Genomic DNA, 12666 nt, shown 5'->3' with positions numbered 1-12666 from the left:
AGAATTAAATTGGAAGATGCTTGATAGAAAAATCTAGAACACAATAGAGGTATTATCACCATCCAATGGATTTATGCCACTTGTGAATTTTTTAAATTTCTTCTAGCTTCAAATTAATTGTGATTGGTTGTTATTACTTGACATACATGTATTGTCTCGTAGTACCACGTTAATAATACCTATGTGTTACTGTAGACTTTCTTGGCTAGATAATACAAGTGCCCCTCCATTGTCTCATCAGGGTTGTTACCACAGTTTGAATGAGCAGGTGCTAGAAAGTCTTTAACCATTTCAAAATCTAAGGCAACTTGGTATATTTTATTTTCTAGGCGTGACGGTTCCTAATTGGCTTTGTGTCTTGAAAAATCTCATAGCACTTAAAATAAGTGATTGTGAAAGATGTCAAAGTCTCCTTGCATTGCGTAAATTACGTTCCTTGAAATGCTTGCCTCTTTATTGGTTAGATAAACTTTCTTAACATTTTCATGCTATTCTTTCCATCTCTTGATGAAATATTTCTTAGTCAAGACGTCTTGGAATTAATTTGTCAAGACATATATATATATATATATATATATATATTATGAGAGAAAATCTCTTTGCCCCCTATAATTTTGGTAAATCTTGTGAGAAACTATGCAGATCTCAAAGTGCCCCCCATTATTTCATAAAGGCATCAAACGAGGACCAAAACTGTAATTGTAATACTCCGTATTTTCTTTGTGGGTTTTACTTAATTTTATTTATGTGAATCTAGGGGGTAATATGTAAGAATTGAAACTTTTTAGAGATGTTTTAGTAAGAAATAAGGCATGGTGGGTTATTAGGTAGTTTTGCAAGAGTACTTGTGCGAAATTGGAAGTGTGAAAATCTTTTAACAACTTTATGAAATTGATTAAGATGAGGGGTCCTTTTAATATTGTGTCATGCAAGGGTACATGCAAAATTCTCCAGGGGTGAGATCATGATAAAACTTAATTTTATTTAAAGGATTTTGGGGTGCAAGATGTAAGAATCAAAGACTAAGGGATGCATGATAATTGGCCATTGCAAGATGGATTGAAGTTGTTGACTAGCCTTTGAACTTTATCCAAGTTTGTATTAGATGAGAAGAGTAGGAAAAATGTTAATCTAAGTGAAATGGATAACCTAAACAACTTGAGGGTAAAATTACAAATTCAAGGATTGAAAAATATCACCTTGGAAGCCACGTTGGCCAATTTAAAAGCTAAGCAACACGTAACTTCCTAGAATTGAATTGGAAGATGCTTGATTGAAAAATCTAGAACACAATAGAGGTATTACCACCATCCAATATGCCACTTGTGAATTTTTTTAATTTCTTCTAACTTCAAATTATTTGTGATTGGTTGACATGCATGTATTATCTCGTAGTACCACGTCAATAATACTTATGTGTTACTGTAGACTTTCTTGGCTAGATAATACAAGTGCCCCTCCATTGTCTCATCTGGGTGGTTACCACAGTCTGAATGAGCAGGTGCTAGAAAGGCTTTAACAATTTCAAAATCTAAGGCAACTTGGTATATTTTATTTTCTAGGCGTGACTATTCCTAATTGGCTCTTCGTCTTGAAAAATCTCATAGCACTAAAAATAAGTGATTGCGAAAGATGTCAAAGTCTCCTCGCATTGCGTAAATTACCTTCCTTGAAATGCTTGCCTCTTTATTGGTTAGAGAAACTTTCTTAATATTTTCATGCTATTCTTTCCATCTCTTAATGAAATATTTCTTAGTCAAGACGTCTTAGAATTAATTTGTCAAGACCTTATATATATATATATATATATAGTAAAACTTCTCTATAGTTATAATAGTGGAACTAACCAATTTTATTACTATAAGGAGGTTATAACTTAATAAAGGTGTAATTATAAAAATTATTGGTTTGATTTTTTATTTTATAATTCATGCTTTAGTAGTATAGTATTAGGATTTCAATTCATATTGTAGTAGTTTTAGGATTTCAATTCAGCACTTTAATTGCCTACTTTTGAAACCGATAGAAGATCGTATCTTAGAACAAGCAAAGATAAGTGTCATTGATGAAATTGTAAATGCAGTTGATGCATGGTCAATTGATGTGAAGCCACAGATAATTGCCAATGGTTTTAAGCATTACAAANTAACCTTACTTTGTCTTTATGTGAATGGATTAAAACATAAAGCACCTTTTATTTTATTTTCTTTGTTTCCTTCCATTATCTCTTATTTCTTTATTTCTTTAATTCTTTTCACTATCTCATCTTCTTGTTCTGTGCAGCCTCTTTTTTTTCTTGCCTTTTCTTTGTTTTCTTTTCTCTATTTCTTTCCACTTCCACAACTTCTTCTTCCACCGCTCATGGTTCAAGATTTGGATTTGTTTTGTGTATTTTTTGGTACACAATTTGATTTTTGCTTGATTTGTGATTGGGTGTTAGATCTAGGGTTTGATTTGTACTTTGATTAGGTTTTGATTTGATTTGTATTAGAGTTTTAATTAGGTTTATTGGTACAGAAAATGAAAACGAAAAGAGGATTGCAAAAAGGGAATACGTGTGGATGTAGAGTGGGGAAGAAAATGAGAAAGAAGAAAGAAAGGGCGGGGAGGGGAAGAAAAAAATTATATCTTATATTGAATAAAAACAAAAAAAATTGAAAAGACGACTTTACCCTTGATAGCCTAGTAGAGTTCAGACGACGTCACTGTTTTGGTCCCCGTTTCCAGCATTCATGAAATTATTGGGGATACTTTGACGAAAATCGGCATAGTTCCCTACAAACTCAAATAAATCGAAACTAGGGGCTGCGGGCCAAAGTGATTTTCTCTCTATATAATATTACATTGAATTGTAAAATATCATATCAATTCAATAAGATGAATCTAATAGTAATTAAATAATATTACATTTGAATTGTAAAATATCATATCAATTCAATAAGATGAATCTAATAGTAATTAAACATGATCCTGATGAAATCTAAATGAAACGATTCCAACCGTGTTCACCTCGATTGATGTTGCTTCCTTTCTTTCCCTTCTGTTATGGTACTTAGAGTTTGTTTTGGATTTCAGTTTATAGGTTTGTGCATATTTGGGTTTGTTGATGATGATTATTTTGGTTGTTTTTAAATTGGGTTTCTTGATTTTAATTTAATAGTGTTTAATTAGTGATTGAATTTTTGAACGAAGATCCGTTTATTCGATGGGTGGTGGAAGTTGTTGTTAATGGGGCCCCTGTTGGGTGGAAAGAAGAGCATTAGCATCATTTAATACTATTATGTTAAAACTAATAAAAATCTAATAATGTTATGCTTACTCACGAGCTTACTAATCGTCTTACTCACCTTTGTTTAAATTACATATGGTACCCGTACTATTCTTATGGTACCCGTACTATGCTTTATATTTACAACGGTGAGTAAGACGGTTAGTAAGTTCATGAGTAAGCATAGCATTATTGATAAAAATTAGTGGCTACCACGTGTCATTGCCTCACGCCTTAATATCTATTTCTTCATATTTGTCGGCTTTTTCACTTTGCCAAAAACGAATATAGCATTTCATTTTTTAGGGTTTCAGCTTTTATGGAAGCACTTTCATTCAAGAAGCACTTTTCCTAAAAATCACCATTAATCCAACATTAAGATTTAGTTTTACTTATACATTAAGAAGAAAATTATAAATAAAATAAAAATGGTTCTTCAACATAGTACTTTTAGTATATCTAAGCAAAAAATTATGACCTCATTTTGGATTGAATGATTTTAAAATCCATGGATTTTGTACAATTCATGGATTCAAAATCCAGGTATTTGATAAATTTTATTGTTTGTTTTAAATATTAAATTCATGAATTATTGATTCAAATTTCCAGACACTTATGTTTGGTTAGATGGATACAATCCATGGATTTGATAAATAATTTTCAACTTTACTCTCAATATCCAAAACCAATAAAAATTCAACTTTCATCTAATTAAATACAATTTTAATATTATTTGATAGAGAAATCCAATTATAATAAATTATTTTTTGTGATTTGGTAAAAAAAAAAAAAAAAGAATTCCAAGTTAAAAACAAGAATTCCATGTAAAGGTGGAGAGCTCAAAACGAGAAAACGATAAATATATTTTTTTTAATTAAGGTAAAAGATAGATATTAGGATATTAAATTATTAATAATGGTATTATTGGAAAATTAAAATATTACTAAGTCCCCCATTTTATTAAAATTGATGGATTTGGCAAAATCTCACCTACCAAATGGGATTTTAAAACCCTAAAAAATGAAAGATTCTAGAGGGTGATGGAATTGCCAAAATCCATGGATTTCAACCCTTTTTTTTTTTTTAAACCAAACAAAGGATTTTACCAAATCCATGGATTTAACAAAATCATTTATTTAGAATCTCTCAATCCAAAAGAGATCTATAAATTAATAACTATAATTAAATAGAATAACAAACACAAATAGTCAAAGTAATGCAATTTCATAGAATTTTCAATCAATGATAAGTGAAATAATAATATGTTAATTTGTGATATAAATGATGTTTATCTTCCTAATTTTCTATTATTAACATTAAAAAATATTCAATAATATATTATATTTACAAAATCAGATTTATGTTTCAAATAGAATAGGTGGTCCACACGTTTTTGTTTTGTGTCTACAATAATATATTAGAACTTGATGATCAAATGATGAATGATCTCTTTTAAACCGTTTGATTGAATTTATCACTAGCATTTGTTTTGGTCAATGCCAATGAAACGGAGCATATTCTGATTCTGGATCATATCCAACCAATCCAATCATCTTATTGATTGGAAAAAGGGAAAATAAAGCCAAATAGGCTTTATGATAAAGTCCTTCAAATTTGTTTCTAACTTTTCTCACTGATAATCCTCTCAATTTCCTCTTCTTTCTTTTCGCATTTTCTTCCCAACCAGTGACTGCACAAGGTGTGAACAAAAGACCAAAATAGAGACTGCCACGAAGGTTCATCAAAGTGGCAAGCTACTTTGGAGAAAATGAGAAAATGAAAACCATTATAAGAGACACCATGATTTCTTTTTAGTCAAAAGTCAAAAAGTTTAAGTGCCATAAGTTCTCGGAAGGTTCATCAAAGTGGCCAGCTTTCGGTGCCAATTACTAAAGCAAGAGTCAAAAAGTTTTGTGCAAATGCGTGTCCTTTCGTATGAATGGGATTACTTTTTTATGTTTTATTTTCGTTATTTTTATTTATAATCTACCATTCAGTATTATTACTCGATCAATTCCATTATTGAAGAAAAGAAACATTTTTCATATTAATACTATTAACTAAAATTTATAGTTTTACGTTTATAACAGTAAAAACGCAGTTATAATATATTTTAAAGTGTCTTTAAATTATTGAATCCCTTTTCATACACAAAGAAACTTCAAGGAAACAGGAGAAAAAAATAGAAATCGGGGGATAAAAGCAGAGAAATAACTCAAAATTTGCACAAAACTTCTTGTGAAGTTCATGAAATTTTGAGTTGGGTTCTTGATATCTTTTGCATTGCTTACATTTTAAGAGTTTGAGGAGTCTTTCATCAAGTGTTAAAGTTTATTAATGGCATCATCATCATCATCTTCTTCTTCTTCTTCTAGAGTTTATGAAAAATATGATGTTTTTCTTAGTTTTAGGGGGGAGGATACACGTGAAAATTTTACAAGCCATCTCTATGCAGCATTGTGTTCAAAGAAAATCAAGACGTTCATTGATAGTTATGATCTCGAAAGAGGAGATGAAATTTCACAAACACTTTTGAATGCAATTGAAGAATCAAAGATTGTTGTTATTATATTCTCGAAAGGATATGCCACATCTAGATGGTGCCTTGAAGAACTTGCAAAAATCATTGAAGGCAAGAAAGCGGGAGATTTGATCGTGCCAATTTTCTATCATGTGGATCCGTCTAATGTAAAAAACCAAAAACGCACATATGAAGAAGCATTTGTGAGGCATGAAAAAATACAGAGCTTAGAGAAGGTGATGAGATGGAGGAACGCTTTGAGAGAAGCAGCTAATTTGTCTGGATTTGATTCAAGTAACAGTAGGTAATTGTTGATTGAAATTAATTGTTGTTGCACTTATTAATTTACTTGTTTATTTATTTATAGTTGTCAAACTAAAAGGGACGTAAGTTTGGTTCAATAGATGAAGAGACTTATCTTCTTAATTTGGAGAAAATAAATTTATCTATTAGATACTGAACTAACAAAGATATCCATAAATTTTAGATATTTGATATGTATAATTAATCAAATGAACCTGGTAATATATATATATCTTTTAATTAGCAAGGTTTCCTTGGAGTAAGATATTGTAATTTTAATTAAAAAAATATTAGTAGAATATAATACAGCGCGTGACGAAAAAAAAAAAAAAAATCAGGTAACAATTAGTTAGAAATTAATATAGGAATTAAACAATAATATTAGTCCATCAGATACAAGGAAGCAAACTGAGATGCTTGGAGTAGAAATGTAGAATTTGTGAAGCATGAAGAACGGTTTGAGCACAACTTAGAGAATTTGTTCAGATGTAAAGCATTTGCACATTTTGATTAATAGTTATTATTGATTTTTATTAGCAACTATGGGTTTTACTCTTTTTTGTTGTTTCACAAGGCGCCCTCGAAGATTAAGTACATTAGGCAACTGTTATATATTTTAATAATCACTTAATTACAAAAACTTTTTTAGCATAGATATTGTAATTAAAGTGCATTATTGTTTCTCCTTTGATTTAATTAAACTTATGAATAAACTGTTTTATATTTTGCTAGGCCTGAATCTACATTAGTAGAGGAAATTGTCAACTATATTTCGAAAAACCTGAATCAAATGTCCCCAAGTGACAACAAGAACCTCATTGGAGTAAAATCAAAAATAGAGAAAGTTGAATCACTATTACGTCTTGGGTTAAAAGATGTTTCAAGCAGTGTTGGGATTTGGGGAATGGGTGGAATAGGCAAGACAACTCTTGCTCATGCAATATTCAACCGAATCTCAAGTCAATTTAAAAAAGCCCACTTTCAAGATAATGTCAGGGAAGAATGTAAAAAGAATAATGGATTAACTCGTTTGAGTCAACAAGTTCTTTTTGCAATATTAGATGATAAACATGCCAGTTTAGATTCTATCTTCACGAAAAAGAGGCTTTGCAGTATGAAGATTCTTATTGTTTTTGACGATGTAACATGTTTTGAGCAAATAGAAAAGTTTACTGGTGATTGTTTTGGTTCTGGAAGTTGTGTCATCATAACATCAAGAGATAAACAAGTGCTTAAAACTTGTGGAGTGAATCATGATAACATATACAAGGTTAAGGAGTTATCAACTGATGAGGCTGTTGAACTTTTCTGTCGACATGCCTTCAAACAAAATCAACCCACTGCAGGTTACAAGGAGCTATCTCAATGGGCACTAACATTTGCTAAAGGCATTCCATTAGCTCTTAAAATTTTTGGTGACATGCTATTTGGCAAGACATATTCAGAATGGAAAAGTGCATTGAAAAAGCTTGAAAGAATTCCGAATCCGAAGATCCTAGATGTGCTGAAAATAAGTTACGATGGACTAGAAAATGAAGAACAAAAAATATTTCTAGATATTGCATGTTTCTTTAATAGGGATGATAAGAATTTTGTGAAGAAAATCCTAGATGATATTGGGTTTGCTGCAGACATAGGAGTAAGTGTTCTCATTGATAAATCTCTCATAACTCTATCTGGTTGCAAGATAATAATGCATGATTTATTGCAAGAAATTGGGAGGAAAATTGTCTCTGAAGAATCAAAAGATCTTGGCAAACGCAGTAGGTTATGGCATCATGAAGATATCAATCGTGTATTGAAGACAGACATGGTGAGAGATCACCTCATTAACTTTTCATACACATATTTGTTCACTTTTTTTTTTTTTTACTTTAAAAAAAAAAAAAAAATTAATGTGCATTATGTGTTGTTCTTGCATGTATATACCCTTTTATCCAATTCCTCACTGGGAAAGGGATAAGATTTGGTTGATGTTGTCTATATTTAAATATTAGCATAAGAAAGTTGAGAAAAGAAAAGTAATTGAGACTTATTACATATGGGATGCTAACTTACTGTCACTTCTTGATCACTAGGGGACTGGAGCAATTGAATGCATTCGTTTGGAAATGTCAAAAGCAAAACCTTTCAAGTTACATCCCCACGCTTTCTCAAACATGCATAACCTCAGATTCTTGGATTTTTATTGCGATATTGGTTGCTCATGCAACTTTTACAACTCACACAGTAAAGGTGGCTACATATGCAAAGAAGGGCAGATTAATAATAAGGTTTATCCTTCTGAAGATCTTGAATTTGTTCTTTTTGAATTAAGGTACTTCTGTTGGTATGGATATCCGTTGCCATCATTGCCATCAACTTTTGATGTAGAGAATCTTGTTTCACTTGTCATGCCATGTAGCAAGATTAAAACTTTGAATTTTGTCCAGGTACATATATGGCTTGAATATTCCTTTTTTTTTTTTTTTTGAAAATTATAATACATGATTAATTTATTATTTTTTTTCTTGTAGCAACGTGATAAATTGAAACACATTAATCTCAGCAGCTCAAAGCTCCTAACCAGAATCCAAGACCTCTCAATGATCCAAAATGTTGAGAGTTTGATTCTAGAAGGTTGTACAAGTTTGATTAAGGTGTTTTCATCAAAAAAATATCTCAAGAAGCTTGCTATAATCAATCTTCGAGGTTGCAAAAGCCTTAAGAGTTTTCCTAACACCAGTTGTAAGTTGACCATACTCAAATCTAATGATACTGCCATTATCTTGAGTACATTTGAATAGACATTTCTAATTTGTATTGCTTTTTTTATCAGGTTTGAACTCTCTTGAGTATCTAAATCTATCTGGTTGTGGAATGACTATGTCATTGGACAATCTCACCCCATTATCCTTTCTAAGAAAATTATGTCTTGCCGAAAAAAATTTTGAGTTAATACCAGGCATCAAAGAGCTTTCTAATTTGGTTGCTTTGGACGTAAGTAATTGCCAGAGTCTTCGATCCTTGGCAGAGCTTCCAGTTCTTTTAAATTTGCATGCAGAGAATTGCACATCATTAGAGGCATTATGTGTTACTTTTTCAAGCCGAGCAACTATCAGTCTTGCCAATTGTCACAAACTGGATAGGAATGTGCTCAAAGCCAACTTGGAAAATGCTATCGAATTATGTGCTGAGGTCTATAGATCTTTTTCTCTCCTTTACATAATATATATTTAAAATTTTTTTAAAGTTAATCTAATTTGATATTTTATTATTTTTGGATTAGAAACAAAATCCTAAAGTGAAAAATACAATAATACTACTAAAAAATTCATATCCCAAGTGATGTGCCAATTTATGTGGCATTGACACGTGCACACAAAAAAATGATGTATTGAATGATTTGGCAATACCTATATAATGAAACATCATTTGGGATATGAAATTTTATAGTATTACTGGAAAAAAAAAAAAAAACACAAACTCCTTAAAGGAGACAGTGCTTTTCACCGTCTATGTTCCAAGTTAAAAAGGCTATTTAAAAATTAACTTTAAGGTAGTTTTAGGTTGAGGAATAATTTTCTTTCTTATTTTGGGTATTATATAATTTAATTGTTGCCCTACTTCTCTTTTAAAAGTAGTGACTTTCTTGGTGCAGAGGCGGAAGCAGTCAGGATCAGCGTTTGTTGGCTGTTTCCCTGGAAATGAGATTCCAAATTGGTATAGCTATCAAAATATGGGATCTTCTATAACAGTCAAGCTACTACCAGCTCTGATCAACGATGAATACTTATTAATTGATGTGTGCACTGTTATAACATCTCGACAACATCATTTTGATGACAGGTCATTGCCCTTTCTTTGTTGTTTCACGTTCAAAGACGAGCATGGTAAGATAAGGAATAAGTGGACTTGTCGTTTCTCCCTTTTCAGTTCAAACCTTGAAACTGGAAGTCGCTACATATTACGAGATCATGTATACATGTTGTGTTTCTCCTCCAACAAACAAAAATATGAACATGCGCGGAATGAACTACGGAATGGCTCCGTTTTTTTGACTTTTCATTGTGATTATAATTGTAAAGGTAAAAAATGCTGCAAGGTGAAAAAGTGCGGGGTTAATTTATTCTATGAAAAAGCTGAGAAGGAAGAATCCACATAAGTTTCAGCACCAAAGAAAAGGAGGAAGGGAAAGAGGAACAGAAGTTCCAACTTTGGATCCTAATTATTATTTTGTAATAAAATATCATGCTTTTGTTTTGTTCTTTGTTTGTTATATGCCATTCTTTTTTATCAATTTTGTTTAACACTTATTTTGTCTATGTTAGATGCATTAACATTTTAAATTCAGCAATGGAAATTCTTGATTTCAATAGGTTTGAACTTTGAACACGGATAAAATATAGGAGCTGCAGTCCTACGTGAGATCATGTAATCATGTTAAATGTTAAATTTTTTATCTCAGATGAGAAATTTGGAATTTGAATGAAGTTTGGGTTTAAGTTATATTTCGAGGAACATGGAGGGCATTTCAGGCCAAAACACTGAATACATAAAATACTTATATAAATACTCAATATATTAATTATAAAATGCAATCTTAATTCCTTCCTCTATCAATACAATTAATTTAAATACAATTATCTAATTATATAGATTACATAATCTTCTATATTTTAAGCTGTAAAGATAGTGGCTCATAAATGCCATGTCCTTTTTCACCAAGTTTTCACGTCTTTTTTCTTGGTAAAATTTGGACTCTTTGAAGCAAAATTCTCAAGTTTTGTTAGTCAAGTTCACTTAGCTAGTGTCAAGATATTTAAACTGCCGGAGGTATGTCCTTGCTCTAATAACTCTTAACACTATAAATAAATCTTAGAAATATTTCTATATAAAGCCATGCGGTAAAAGATCAATAAAATGAATGGAGATGTCACATCATTTTATATAGAAATATTTGTAAAATTTCTTTGTACATCTAACATTATTATTTCCAATCAACCATCTCCCTCTATATATATATATATATATATATATATATATATTCCCAAGAGAAATTTTCTTTAAACCCCCTGAGGTATGCCCTAACTCTAATAAACCCTGGTATTGGAAACAGCCCTGATCGCCTATCATTTGTTAGAGTTGATGAAATCTGCCATCTGACACACTTGATAGTGAAATTCCTTATTTACCCCTAATGCTAAAATAAAACCATTAAAAAAGAAAGTCACTGATCCTCAAACCTAAAATCAAAATAAAATTAAATAATTCCACTGTGAAATTTCCACACCCTCAATGTAATCCAAATCCCTGGCCCTAAAAACTCCAATCAAGTCAAAAAAACTTAAAAACACCTAAAATCTATTAACATCTACAAACCCGTCTTAAAAACTCATATCCTCACATTCAAGTTAATTCCAATGACAGCCTCCAAGCGGCCATGGATGCCACTATCCAAGGCTGCAAAGCCACGGCCTGGCATCGCCGGCAAGGCCATGAAGCCGTTTTGGCAATCACTGCTAGGCGTGTTGCCATGACAGCCATTGCAAGGCCGCAAACTGCCACTAACAGCAGCTGAAAGGCTAGGCTCAACAGCCCTGCAAGCGTGCTCCGCCAACAAACCCAATCCACCTCCGACTTGATCCATTTACCCTTGACACAACTCAAATAATAATAATAATAATAATAATAACAAAAAACCGAAATCAATGATCGTTTGTGGTTATAGTTGTGGTATTTGTGTTGTTTAAGACAATTGGATTGATTCAATTTTGGCGAATTGTTTCTACTGTTTAGATTTTGATGGAAAAGTGAGGGTTTGGTTTTGTTTGTGGGGAAGATGAAGATTTCGTTGCTGGGGAGACAAAGATGGGATATTTATGATAATTTTTTATATATTTTTTTTTTTTACTTCAATCTCTATGGCTTTACATGAAAACATGCCAACAACAGCATGCCAAATGTATCTTTTTTTTTTTTTTTTTTAAATCTCACATTCTTGCATAATCAGCATAAGTACAAAAAAGAATATGCTAAACACATCAATTATCTTACAATTACACACCAGCTAATGCACATCTCATATCCCCAAAGTGTACACTGGTCCAAACACCACGCTCTAACCTGTGTTTAGCAGCCTTCGCTGATGCAAGCTGCAAGCCACTGCAGTAGAAAAATAATGAAATCAGAATAAATAGAGCCCAAAGTGGGGGAGAAAGAAATCTCAGTGGAGATTATAAAAACTACAAAGAGTTTTCATATAATCACAGGTTAGTTAACTGACAATTATCAATAAAAGCAACTATTACATAAACATTGATCTAAAACAGCACCATATTGCATTTTTTCTTCGATTGAATCTCACAGGGAAATACTCCTGATCTAAGTATGATGATCCAACTATGGGAATAAAAAAAGAAGGAAACACAAAAATCAATAATCATTGCCAAATTCAACTAACTCATATATGACAAAACATAATAGAAATCATTTCTAACATTTCCATGGGTAAAGTGCACACATCGAAGTACCATAATGGATCTTCAGTCTTCTTTCCTTAATTTCCCTGATGCAATTTGTCATATGCTAATTG

At 31.6% G+C, this 12666-nt stretch overlaps 1 protein-coding gene and 1 long non-coding RNA gene across 10 annotated transcripts in view; one reads left to right on the top strand and one right to left on the bottom strand.

Moving 5' to 3' along the window:
* Nucleotides 1–12666, bottom strand: part of LOC116105318 — a 39841-nt gene that overhangs the window by 23087 nt on the left and 4088 nt on the right. For 2 of the 8 annotated variants that reach the window (XR_004124057.1, XR_004124061.1), the window contains exon 4: nt 12063–12236. The exons of the other annotated variants lie outside the window; for them this stretch is intronic. This is a non-coding gene — a long non-coding RNA (uncharacterized LOC116105318). Of the gene's footprint in view, nt 1–12062; nt 12237–12666 lie in introns of those variants that run through there. 8 annotated transcript variants of the gene reach the window in all.
* LOC116105317 (TMV resistance protein N-like) overlaps nt 5427–12666 on the top strand; it is a 36952-nt gene continuing 29712 nt past the window's right edge. The window contains exons 1-6 of one of the 2 annotated variants that reach the window (XM_031391753.1): nt 5427–6093; nt 6825–7905; nt 8171–8524; nt 8609–8819; nt 8911–9269; nt 9733–10490. In XM_031391753.1, the coding sequence (XP_031247613.1) occupies nt 5606–6093; nt 6825–7905; nt 8171–8524; nt 8609–8819; nt 8911–9269; nt 9733–10236 (2997 nt within the window). In that variant the 5' untranslated portion in view covers nt 5427–5605 and the 3' untranslated portion in view covers nt 10237–10490. Of the gene's footprint in view, nt 6094–6824; nt 7906–8170; nt 8525–8608; nt 8820–8910; nt 9270–9732; nt 10491–12666 lie in introns of those variants that run through there. The other variant, XM_031391752.1, reaches the window with a different exon arrangement.

This window comes from Pistacia vera, unplaced genomic scaffold (assembly GCF_008641045.1).
Source record: "Pistacia vera cultivar Batoury unplaced genomic scaffold, PisVer_v2 Contig497, whole genome shotgun sequence".
NCBI lineage: Eukaryota > Viridiplantae > Streptophyta > Magnoliopsida > Sapindales > Anacardiaceae > Pistacia > Pistacia vera.
This window is presented reverse-complemented; position numbering and strand designations above follow the sequence as displayed.